The following is a 12,325-nucleotide window of genomic DNA, read 5'->3' as shown; positions in this document are numbered from 1 at the left end:
ATCACTGCTTCAGGATTTTATCTCTTCTCCAAGACTCAAGTGCTCTGTGCTCAGGGAAGAGATCCAAAGTCTCCCCACTCAGTTCCTTCCCAAACTCCAGATCCCACCTGGGAATCTGTACCCAAACTGCAGCCCCACAGCATGTAAATCCCTGCATGGAGTCACCCTCAAACCATAAAATCATGGAATGGTTTGGGTTGGAAGGGATCTTAAAGCTCATCTCATCCCACCCCTGCCACGGGCAGGGACACCTTCCACCAGCCCAGGTTGCTCCAAGCCCCGTCCAACCTGGCCTTGGACACTTCCAGGGATGGGGCAGCCACAGCTGCTCTGGGCAACCTGTGCCAGGGCCTCCCCACCCTCAAATCTCCAATATGAACACACTGGTTACCCTTCTAAATTGAAGGTAAATTTAATCCCAAGGTAAAAGAAATCCTGAATTATTTCCTCAGATTCTGCTGTCACAGGAAATTACACAAATCCCACAGCATTAAACAACTCCAGTGATATTCCAGACAACAGCTTTCCCAGGGAACATGTGCACCTTTCACTTGCACTTACTCCTCCTTCCCACTGCTCCCACCTCCTGCACACACCCCTGACTCGCCAACCCTCCTGCAGGTTAAACCCTCCCGTGCTCTGGGCTCAAACTGATTGAGAATGTAAAGCCAGAGTTACATAATCGCTCTAAACAGATGTCTAAACCAGATTTTATTAGCTCAGTGTAGCTTCCTTGCATAAACACTGCTGCCTTTTTTCCCCTCCTTTTTTCCCTGGAGCACAGCTCTCCCCTCACCCCCTCCCCTCACCCTCCTTTTGTCTGGTTCCAAGCACAAACCCCCCCTCTGGAAAGCAGGAGATTTAATTGATAAGCAAGTGCTGCACACTGTAATTGTGGGTGACAGAGTTCTGGCTCGCACCAGCAGCAGCAGTAAATCAGAATATTGTACCACTCCAGAGCTGGGGGAAGGACAAAAATAGAAGGTGCCACTTTTCATTTGTGACAGGGACTCACATCACATCCCCAGCGTAGTGTTTGATCCGGAAGTCTCTGTCGAACTCCAGCGTTTTGTCCGTGGCACAAAGCTGAAATAAATCCACAGACATTAAAATATCACCCCTGGACTGACAGGAAAGCTTCAGCCCTGGATTTACAGCCCTCACGGAACTCTAATTATTCCACTTCATATGTGTAGGTGCAGATGTGAAATCCAGTTAAATATTGATGTGTTTTTTCATACCGCAAGAACATAAATTTGTACAAAGCTGCAAGAGCCTGTGGTTTTATTAAAGAAATTGATATTTTCTCAGAAACACCATTATGCAGAAAGAACACTTGTGCCTGTAGAGAAACATTGCACCCACGAGTTCATTTGTGACTCTTTTTTAAGTCTTCCTTTATATTTCTCCCATTGCTGTGTCACTGCTCAGCAAAGAAATGAGCCAATTAAAATGTGACAGCTACAACAGCAGGGCTTGTTCTGTCCCAGAGCACTCCTGGTCATCTGACACCCCTCAAACAGGGACCCCCCTGCAGATCCACCACTCCAGCTCAAATTCCCATCCCATCCCTTCTGGAAGGGATGTCCAGTGGCAGCTGCTCAGCAGCAGTGGCTGTAATAAACTCATCCCTTCAGGAATAGCAGAAGCCAAAAAAATCCATCAAGTTCAGCTTAATTAAAAAAAGGAGAATGAGATAAAAAATGAGCATTTTTGTTACAGGCAAAAGGGGCAGGAGATGACTTCAGTCTTTGCAGGCAGCACAGGCACCATTTAACAACACTGAGGGCTGGGAGCAATATCTGCAATGCCCCAAAGTCTTGGGGAAATAAAGGAGGAATTCAGCATGGTTGAAGTGCAGGGCAGGAGAGGTGACTGGGAGCAGGATGATACCCTCCAAAAATTCACCCGTGTCCAAGAGGAGAAAACAGATTGGCTCAAACTGACAGAATGGATGAAAGAACAACACAGAATATATTTTACACAAAATCAACCCCAAGGAGGAACCCAAGCAGTGTGGGTTCCAAGGTGCCCAGGAGGCTCCAGAGGCGTGGGAAGGCCAGCCCAGCAGGAGCAGGGAGAGCAGCAGGAGCTGCAGGGCTGATGGATGACCAAGGTGCAGCAGAACAGAGAGAAAATGAAGAAACGAGGCAATACCAGGAAAACAAAGTCATTTTTCTGCCTGCAGCTGCATTCCCAGCACGGGGCTGGGGGGGTGGAAAGCCTTTTTCTGCCACCCAAACACACAGCTCAAAGCAACAAGTCAATAAAAGAGGTATAAAGCCAATGCCAAAGGAAACGTGCCTGTGCTACCAGACAGGACACAGTCGGCAGCACGAGCTCCTCCTAAAACTCATCCAGCTCTGGAGAGACTGGGAGGAGCCATAACATGGATCAGTGAGTTTGTTGTTTGTTGTTCTGGTTTTCGTTTTTCTAAAAAGTGATTCTGTCCAAACTTTCTGTCTACTGAGCAAATCTGCTGAAATTAGCATAAAAAATGAAGACCAGCAAGTCTCTGAACACCAGGGATCACCTGCTTGGCTTTCTGTGAGCCTTTCCAGGAGGCTCCTCTCTGACAGCTCACGGAATTTAAGGGCTCTGAAAGAAAAGAAGAAGGGTCCCCACACATAACTGTTAAGAAAGGAATGCCCAGAGACAATGGCAAATCACATGGAGATGATGTGAACCATGGTTTGCCATTTAAAAACTAGGAGGTGAGAGATGGAACCTGAAAGGGAAAAGGGAGGAGAGAGGAAAACAGGAAGGAAGGAGCACTCCACATGTGTATCTAAGCTGTGGAGTTCTTTGACAATTAAAAAAAACCAAAAAAAACCTGATCTATTAAGGATAGCAGCAGTGATTCAGGAGCTTCCTGGGCTGCAGATCACTGGGGAGTGGGAGTGTGTCTATCATGTTATCATTACACATCTGTCCCATGTCATCTCTCTCCTACTTCCAAGACCCTCCTGCCCACTGACTTGGAAGACACAACATCAGCTGGACCAGCATGGACTGACACTCTGACTGGGACTCTTCCCTTCACAACCAGCTGGTTGAGATTGATGTTCTCCACACTTTGAAGATTTGGGCATTCATGGACACTCACTGCACCTGATCCTTCCAAAGTAAACACCAACAGAAAAGAGTCAGAACTGGAAGAGGCCAGGAAAGCAAACAGTGATGTTGGGAAGGGCCATCAGAGCAGGCTGCACATCCAGAGTCAGACAGCTCTGAGAATGACAACCCCTGCTCCAGGAACACATTTTGCCCCAAATGCCCTCAGTGGAAGTGTTCCCCAGCATTTCCTGGGTTTGTTTGGCCTTCACCAGGACAACCAAGGAGGGAGCTGGGATCAGCCAGGCGGGGCTCAAACTAGGACAGGGACTATTTAGGGCACAGCAGCCCCCCAGAGCTCATCCACAGGGAGCCAGGGGGGCAGTGGGGCATGAACTGGGGCTGAGGGTGGGAGCTGCTCCCAACACATCAGCACAGGATGTGTTTAGGAACAGCCTCCACCCATAGGGAACTTCCCGGTGTCTGGATGGACCCACTGCCCCTGCCAAGGCAAATCCTGACACGAAATCCAGCCCTTTGTTGTAATCCACGCTGGGAGAGGCAGGTTTGGAAAGCTCAGGCTTCCTCCAGCAGTTCTGAGTGGGAAGAGATCTCAGGTGCTGGTAAAGGACTGCAGAGACTTGAGGGGGAGGAAGAGTAATAATTATACTGAGAGGTTTGTGGGTCAATGTTTTCAAGGTTCTATTGATTTAGCCAGAAATTAGCAAGCCAGGCAGATCCATCATCCCCTCCATAAGCATTATTTATAGCAGGATTCCTTGTTTCCCCCTCAGTCTGTGCAGACAGTTCCTGACAACGCCACCTCCTGCTGAGCAACACTGCAGCTGCAGCCTCGTCCTTTACTGTCCCCTTGCTGGGAAGGGACTCCTGAAGGGAAGGACTCGAGCTAAGAGTTGATTTTTAATGTTTTGTTTTACAGCCTCCCAGACACTTTATGAAATTCCAGCCCCTGAAGGACCATCTGCTCTCTCCATGGTGGAACCCCTTCCCCTGAGACCAAGCACAGGACAGGAACCCAGTTCCAGCTCCTTTCTCCACATCCACTGACCAGAGGCTCCAGAAACTGGATCACTCCCACCCCAACCCCCTGCAGAAGATCCCAGACTCCATCCCCCCTGGATGGGTCTCACTATTCCCAAGCATTAAAGGAAGCAGTTTGCACTCAAACAGGAACCCAGACTGGGCTTCACCTGTTTTCCAGGTGAGCTTTCCCAGAACATGCCGTGTCACTGCTGGATCTGGGTCAACACTGGAATCAGGATCCCTGATCCCCCCCTCAGCTCGGGTGCACGTGGCAGGTGAGGTGTCCTCAAGTGCCACAGGGCACTTCAGGAGAGCCACATCTGGGAGGAAAGAGTGGCTTTGGTTTGTTTTCATTCCCAGCCAGATGCATTGTTTACCCTGGCTCCCCCGAGGCAGCCTTTAGCACATATCTTACACAACCAGGCTAATTTGCTATTTCTGACCTACATAAATGCTGTGCTGGGGTGGGAGGGGAGAGGGGGAACCAGCACTCACAAAGCATTTCAGACAGCGCTTCTGAGCGGGGAGACATCAATAAATTAGAGGCCCTTATTTGATTACTCAGTGTGAAAGATTCTCAAATTAATCAGGCTGGTGACCATTTTTGCAATCTGCTGCCAAGTGAGGAATAAATGAAGCCTTTTAATTCGCCCATTGTAGGCCAGACAAAGCCAGGCAAGGGGGGGCCTGGGTGCTGCGAGGTACAGGGGGAGATGAGCACGTTCTGCAGCCAATGAGGAGGGGAAGGACCCCCAGCACTCCTGTGCCAGAGCAGGAGTGTGGATAATTTCACTGTCACTGTGCGTTAGAGCAGCCTGGGCAGAGCAGCACGTGGGCTGGAGCGGAGCATCGATTGGTTACAGATGACATCATGATGTGTCAAGGCACGAGCTCAGGCTCCTTTTATCCCGGAATAAAAGGGATGTGCCATCGGACGTGCTGGAGCTCCCTCTGCCGAGCCGGGGCCGGGCACTGCGGCTGCTCCGGGCACCTCATCGCACACTCAGCCGGGACGATTCCAGCCCAGCCACCCCCCAGAACCCTCCCTCCTTATTCCAGCAAAGCCTGGGCAAGGTGAAAGGAAGGGCTGAGGGTGCAGGAGAGGGTACCTTCCTGCTGGAGAAGTGGGCGTGCTTCCCCAGCTTGTTGTTGAGAGCCTCCAGGAACATCTCGTCCGTGACCCTGCCCACGTTCATGCAGGCGTCGTCCAGGATGGCAATGATCCCCTTGTGCTGCTGCTCCACCAGGTCCACGATGACCTGGTTGTTGAAGTAATCGATCTGGAGGAAACAAAGAACAGGGGGGTTTGGGACTTGGGCTGGAGAAAAGGGAGGGTCCCAGTGCTGACAGTGAGGATGAGGCCCACCGTACACAGGAGAAGCAATCAGCTCTGAGTCTGCAGATCTCTAATTCCAAATCAAACAGGCTACTCTTTACCACTTTACAGCAGAGAAAATCATTTTTCAACCCCCTCAGATACAAACCTCTGCTACAGAATGCACTTTAAAATGCTTTTTAGAATTCAGCTGTGTGCAGTCACCACAGTGACACTGCACATCCTGTCCTTGGCATCCTGAAGGGAATTTAAACAGGAAAAGCCAAGATTTTTACATGTTAATATCAACAACTAGACCAAATACAGAAGCACTCAGAACAGAAACACACAGTGATGAGTGTGGCATCACAGAGATGCCACAGCAGGTTTTCTCTCAGACCTGGAGTGCCTTATTCTCCCATATTTGAGGTGACTGGTTGGCTCCTGCCCCAGCCTGGTGTGACAGCACGTCTGCCAGGACAGCTGGCAGGGACACAGATGTCCCATCGACTGCAGCAGGGACGTGCACGTGGAGCAGCCTCAGAGCTGGGACTTGTGCTGGTCCACTGACCTCAGCCCGACCCCTCCCTGCCCTGCCAGGGCGCTCACATGCTTCCAGGGAATTCCCTCTCGCTGGTATTCCTCCTGCTCCTGCTTCAGGACCAGCTGAATGAAGAGCTGCTGCAGCTTTTCGTTGCAGTAATTGATGCAAAACTGCTCGAAGCTGCAAAAACAGAACCAAGAAAAAAAAGGTGCTGAGTGCCCTGGGAAGGGAGAAGGCTGAGCACTGGGCTCTGACACGGGGCTCACCTGTTGTTGTCGAATATCTCGAAGCCATAGATGTCCAGGACGCCGATGACCGTGTTCTTCCCGTGCACGGTGCTGGCGTAGTCCTTCACCTCGATCACGTCGTTGATGTGTGTCACCATCCAGCAGAAGAGGCGCTCGTAGATGGCCTGCAGGACACACACCCTGAGGGCTCTGCTGCCCCTGCCCAGCCAATTCATCCCTGCCCTGCCTCCACAAAGCTATGGGTAACAACCTGCTAACAGTGAGCAGCCACTCACTGAGGAAAATATTCCAGGAAAATAGTTCTTGTCTTTCTTCCTAAACTCATTCACACAGAGTCGAAATCCCAGTGAGGTCACTGGGTACAGCAGCTCCCTAATTTGATCCCAGCTGGCTTTTCAGCTGCCTAATAACTTCCATTCCTGAGAATTATTTAACAATAGTGAAGAAGAGCCAAGTGAAAGGTCAGTTATAGAAACCTAACAACTGAATACAACGGCAGGAAGATATTCCAGTTCCCCTTTCAAACAGAAAATGTTCTGTAGGCAGAGTCCTCAAAGTCTACATGTTCAAAATGTGCTGTGGAGCTGGGCAAACATATATCAGGAAAAGGAGTCAAGTTAGTAATCAAGGATCTTCATAATTTCATCTCTTCTTCCCCTATCATTTGATTTCTTAGCAAAGGAGGGACAACTGTCACTCCTGCCATCAGTACCCACCTTTGTGGTGGAAGGTGTCCCTGCCCATGGCAGGGGGTTGGAACTACATGGTCTTTAAGGTCCCTTTCAACCCAAACCATTCTGGGGTTATTAAAAAAAAAAAAAAAAAATAACACTTTGGGTTTCCAACTTGTGTTCTAGATATTGCAGTTCCACACTCTGCTCTTTGTGTTTAACTGCTAAATTAATTTTATTTCACAAAACATCCCACCCTGGATGACATATTCCCTTTGCCTGGCCTGCAGCCCCTGCCCTCCTGCTGGCTGTGGGTGCTGAATCCCTGCTGGGAAGGGCAGGGATGGGGCTGTGCCACAATCCCCCCCAGAATACAGGAGCGTGTGTACACCCAGAAACAAAACCCACACGATGCACAGCAAGCACTGTGCTCGCTGATCCACCCAGGAATGCTCCTGAGCACTGAAAGCTGTGCAGTTCTGACAGCAATTCCACACTGAATCCTTTCCTGAGGCATCACTGTTCCTTGCTGTACCGAGTGCAGCTCGACCAGCACTGTAAAATATGAGTCCTTATGGCTTTTTGGCCCAGAAAGAGTTCAGCTTCTCCCTCAGGAAGCACAGGATGCCTGTCACTGCTAAGAGATCAAATATCCACACCTGCATTTATCAATGAATCATTTCAGTGCTTTTTATAAGGTAACGACCATTATAATGTTTCAATGTGGGATGAACACTGTATATTTAAATAGGTATATTTTAAGCAGTGCACAAGCACATTTTCTCCTGTGATTCCAAGAAATGCTTTGTCTCCAGGGCCAGAAGCTCCACCGGGGGCACAGGTGGGGGGAAGGTGTGTGAGCCACTGTCACCCCCAGGGACAGGGAGCTGGGACTCACCTTGGCAAAGGCATCCCTGCCATAGGTGGCCTCCTGCTCCGTGTGCTGCTTGTCGATGACGTCCCTGCCCGTGGCCACGGTGCGGAACAGCAGGGCCTTCTCCACCATGTCGGCCCTGGTGGAGAGCAGCTCGGCGATGGTGGACACCACCTGCCCGTTCTCGATCGCGGGAGTGTCTCCGTCCACGGAGAACTTCAAGTTCCCCTGCAGCAAGCAGGGAGAAGGTGGGTTCCTCCACGGCCTTTTGTGTCCAGGAATTGCCCGATTTCCTCTGTTTGCCCCCATTTCCACCCGTATTCCACCCGCTGTTCCAGGCAGCCAATCTCCTGCCACACTGGAAGGGTGGGCCTGGCACATCCACGTGCTCACAAAGCTCCACCATCAGTGGAAGCAGCAAAGCCTGGCTCAAAGCAAAGCATCCCTGCTCAGTGTTCAGTCCAGCTCTTGGGAAAAATCACATCAAACACCTCCTGAGATTTAATCAAACACCATCTCAAGGCTGAGAGTCCAGGGATGGGAAATGACACTGTGGATATAAACACTGGATGCACCTTCACTGCAGCCCACCACAGAACCACTGGCTGCAGTTCTCCTGCCCAGAGGGAATGGGAATGCTGTGGGAAGCTGGCAGGTCACTGCACCTCCACAGCTCTGCTCCTGGGTACCTGCCCTGCCAGGGCTGAGCACTGTGTGATCCCCAGCACTGGGTGCTCTCCCACCCTGCCTGTTCCCCACTCTGCTCTGCCTCTGTTCCCCCCAGCACTGGGGCACAGCTGTCCCAGGGAGGAGAAGGAGCTGGAGTAGAGCTGCAGTGTTCCTTGTCACCCTCCTCTCTCCTCAGGGAAACACAAGAGCTGAGCTGCAGGGACACCACACAGGGGAGGAGGCTCTGGGGGTCCCAGGAGAACCCAGGGCATTCCAGGGTTTCCTGAGCCTCAGAACATGGAAGACTAAGAGGTCTCCTGTGTGCCCTGTGCTCAAGCCTCACCATGCAGTGAAGCACTGCCCCTGCAGCAGAACCACCGTGGGGATGGTGTGTGAGGGCAAAAGGGGACAGAAGCTCCCCAGCCCCTCACTGCCAAACCCCAACAGTTCCTTTTCCAGAACATTTAACAGCTCCCAGTACTTAGTGGTGTGTCTGGTTTGGGATCTGGAATGTGCAGGAATACATGTGATCTTCCATCCTCCCCGGGTCCTGTTCCAGCCAGGAGTTTCCCTCACCACTGGGAGTTGTGAGCTGTGCACACTTTCCCAGCCAACAGACCTTCCAGCTGCTTCTGCAGCAGGAAAATCTGAGCTGCTGGCAGTCCAGGAACAGCCCAGGGACACCCAGGAGCAGGGACCTTACCAGGTGGAGAATGGCTGCCACGATTTTGTAGACAGTCTGGATCTCCTCTTGCTTGAAGCCAATCACTTTCATGGCATCAGCCACCGCTTTGAACTCGGCACCATCGTTGATGGAACACTGAGGGCACAGAGGAGTTTGGGACAGCATGGATTTAATGGGATTCAGCAAAGTTTTCCCAAGCCCATGGGAAACAGATATGTACTTTGGTATTTTTCAGATGCAAGACACTGCCATGAGGTTTCCCAGTTTGTTCCAATGCCATCTCACATGCTTGGACACTGAACCCTGCACTGCACACACGTGTTCTGGCAGGTACAGAAATCCACCCCAGCACAACAGATTTCCCAGTGGAATTCAGTGAGAAAGAGCAGAAGTGGTTCATAAGAACACCCAGAGCAGCAGGGACAAGCTGTGCCCTCGCAGACCCTCCAAGCAGGAGCTGCAGAGCACCAGCAGGAAACCTCTGCTCTCCACCCTCCTCTAGATGAGCCTCTGTCTCCCTCCTTCCCAATGCCTGGGTTTGCTTTCCCTGCAGATTTCCAGAGGAGCTGATCAGGCATCTCTTGGGCTGTGGGTTCCTGTGCCAAGGAGAATCTCACGAAAGCCACGGGGACATCAGAGAGCCTTTTGTTTGGACTCTGCTTCCGAGGGACAACACTGGGGACAACTCCAGCTGCATCTGACCATGTGGTGAACAGCAGCTCTGCAGTCCTGCTAGGGAGTCTGACCTTGCTCTCTTTTCCTTCCTCATTTCCAGCAGGAGATCCCTGTTCAGTCAAGTTCAATCAACCATCTGATTGTTTGACTTCTGACACACTGGAATTGTCTCCTCCTCTGCTCTGGAAAGACACCTCTCAAAAAGAGTCTGGTATTTATGGACTTCAATACTACTGAAAACAGATTCCCAGGGAACTTTAATAAATAGTTCCTTGTGCATCTTGTGGCCTGCTCTCCCAAAATCCAGGGCAGTACCTCTGCTGACAGCTTTTTCATATCACCAAAGATTTAAAATGCAATCTTTTCATGATCACTGTGGCCAAGACAGGCACCAATCATCACATTACCTCCATTCTATTTACCCAGGAGGTGCCTTTCCTAGTTGGCTTATTTTTTTTACCTGTATCAAGAAACTATCTTCAACTTGTTTCAGCAATTTTCTGAACCTCTTAATGTCTACTGTGTGACAGTCCCACCTAACAAGTTGAAGTCAAGGGCACCTGATCTTGTTGTCCTAAAAACTTCATGGGTTTGTTCCCTTCTTTCCTTGAGGCCATGAAGACTGAATGCTTCAGTAACTGAAATGTCCTACTGTAAAGAAATGAGTCCTTATGGCTTTTTGGTCCAGAAAACAGTTTAAGTTCTCCATAATGGAATGTCTGTCACTGGTAACAGGTCAAATATCTACACCTGCCTTAATTAACACATAATTTTACTGCTTTTTATAATGTAGTGATTATTATAATGTTTAAATGTAGGATGCACAACTGTACTTGCATATACACAAGTCTATTTTTTCTGTGATTCTAAGCACACAACGTGCTTTGTCTCCAAGGGCCAGAAACTCCATTAAAAATAAAACACCAGTGTCACCTTTCCATATTCATCCCATAAATATTGGTCTCAGTTTCTGCTGGCTCAGCAGTGCTTTGAGCATTTCGAGCAGCACTTACAGTTTTAAGCCAAGCTCACCTTGATCTGTGCCCCAGGACAGACGTAGCTGTAGGCTGAGGGGTCCTTCTGAAGGTGCAGGGAACGTAAGAGCTGGTCAGAACCTCCCTGCAGGAGCTGCACAAAGAGGGGTTTAAGAAATGGTGAATGAAAAAACACCAAATCCTTCCTTCTTCTGTTTCTTATTCATCTGCTTGACAAGCAAAGTCACAAAAATATTAATTCCTGCCCCAGTATCTGCAGTCAGGAGCATAACACGTGTGGGATGCACGGTGTGGGGTGGTGGTTGCCCAAATCACTGCCTTTTGAGTCACAACTGTTTTTAAAAAAAACAGCCTGAGCCTCCTCACAGACCAGCCCTGTTTACATCTGTGACATGCCACAGCTGTGTCTTGGCAACCACATTTCCCTTTGCTGCTCTGCACAGAGACTTTTCCATATGGAAATGACCTGTCCATGAGGAAAGTGCTAACATGCCATCATGGAGCACCCAGTAAGTGGGGAAAAAATAACAAACCTGTGCTTCCCTCCCTGCTAGGCTGAGAATCAAGGTTATACTAACAGGCCAACCATATCCCCCACAGGACACCCAGGGAACCACTGTACAATGTGGAAGACATTAAAAAGGACCTCCAAAAAAACCAAGGAAGTCAACTTGGTGTCATAAAATTACTTCCATATGCACTCAAGGCCTTAAGAGAAAACAGAGGGATTAGACTTGCTACAAATAAAACAGTGAGTCAAAGTCCAATGTCCTACCATATTTGTTTAGTCAGCCTCCTCTGGAGTTTATAAATGTGTTAATAAGGGACTGGAGGATGGAAAGCAATCAGTCTTCCCATGCTCCTTCCCAGCACAAAGAGCTGAAGGACCCAAGATCACCCAAGATGCTGCAACAAGAGAACCCTCCAGAAAACACAGGAGAGGGTGAGAGCTCTGGGCACTCTGGAAACTGGACACAAGTGATTTGGTCCAGCAAAGGGGATACAAACCTGGTAGAAGGAATGGAAGCTCCTTTCTCCGGGCTGCTGCACAATCACACGGGACTGGGGGAGACAAAACACAAACGTGGGTGTTGTGGCTGTGCTTCCCCAGCACCTCCCTCAGACACGGAGCTCCCCAGGGCCAGGGTAGCCCCAACCCAGCTCCGTGCTGGGAACACCACTGCACAGCAGGGAATGTGGACTCTGAAGTCTATAATCAGAAAGACCAGCTTGTGTAACAGCTGCAATGTCCTACTTCCACCCAGGAATCCCGAGGGGCAACCGCAGGACTCCTCACGTGGAAGAGTCAAATAAACGTCATTTCAGTTTTAGGATGATTTAGAATCAGAGAATCACAGAATCAGAGAATCAGCTGGGTTGGAAGGGACCTCCGAGATCATCAAGTCCAACCCTTGATCCAACCCCGCTGTGGTTCCCAGCCCATGGCACTGATGCCACATCCAGTCTGTCCTTAAACACCTCCAGGGATGGAGAATCCACTACTTCCCTGGGCAGCCCATTCCAATGGCTGAGCACCCTCTCTGCAAAGAA

The 12,325-nt window shown here is 50.0% G+C and overlaps 1 protein-coding gene across 1 annotated transcript in view; it reads right to left on the bottom strand.

Moving 5' to 3' along the window:
• LOC103766626 (unconventional myosin-Id) overlaps nt 1–12,325 on the bottom strand; it is a 65,969-nt gene that overhangs the window by 49,195 nt on the left and 4,449 nt on the right. Inside the window, exons 5-12 of the mRNA XM_029963304.1 lie at nt 11,783–11,836; nt 10,812–10,907; nt 9,123–9,239; nt 7,775–7,978; nt 6,224–6,369; nt 6,023–6,137; nt 5,208–5,378; nt 1,016–1,086 (exon numbers count right to left, since the gene is read on the bottom strand). Of these exons, the coding sequence (XP_029819164.1) occupies nt 1,016–1,086; nt 5,208–5,378; nt 6,023–6,137; nt 6,224–6,369; nt 7,775–7,978; nt 9,123–9,239; nt 10,812–10,907; nt 11,783–11,836 (974 nt within the window). The remainder of the gene's footprint in view (nt 1–1,015; nt 1,087–5,207; nt 5,379–6,022; nt 6,138–6,223; nt 6,370–7,774; nt 7,979–9,122; nt 9,240–10,811; nt 10,908–11,782; nt 11,837–12,325) is intronic.

The sequence above is a fragment of the Manacus vitellinus genome, unplaced genomic scaffold, assembly GCF_001715985.3.
Source record: "Manacus vitellinus isolate BGI_N305 unplaced genomic scaffold, ASM171598v3 scaffold_100_pilon, whole genome shotgun sequence".
Taxonomy (NCBI): domain Eukaryota; kingdom Metazoa; phylum Chordata; class Aves; order Passeriformes; family Pipridae; genus Manacus; species Manacus vitellinus.
The sequence above is the reverse complement of the archived record's forward strand: the minus strand, read 5'-3'. Positions and strand labels throughout refer to the sequence as shown.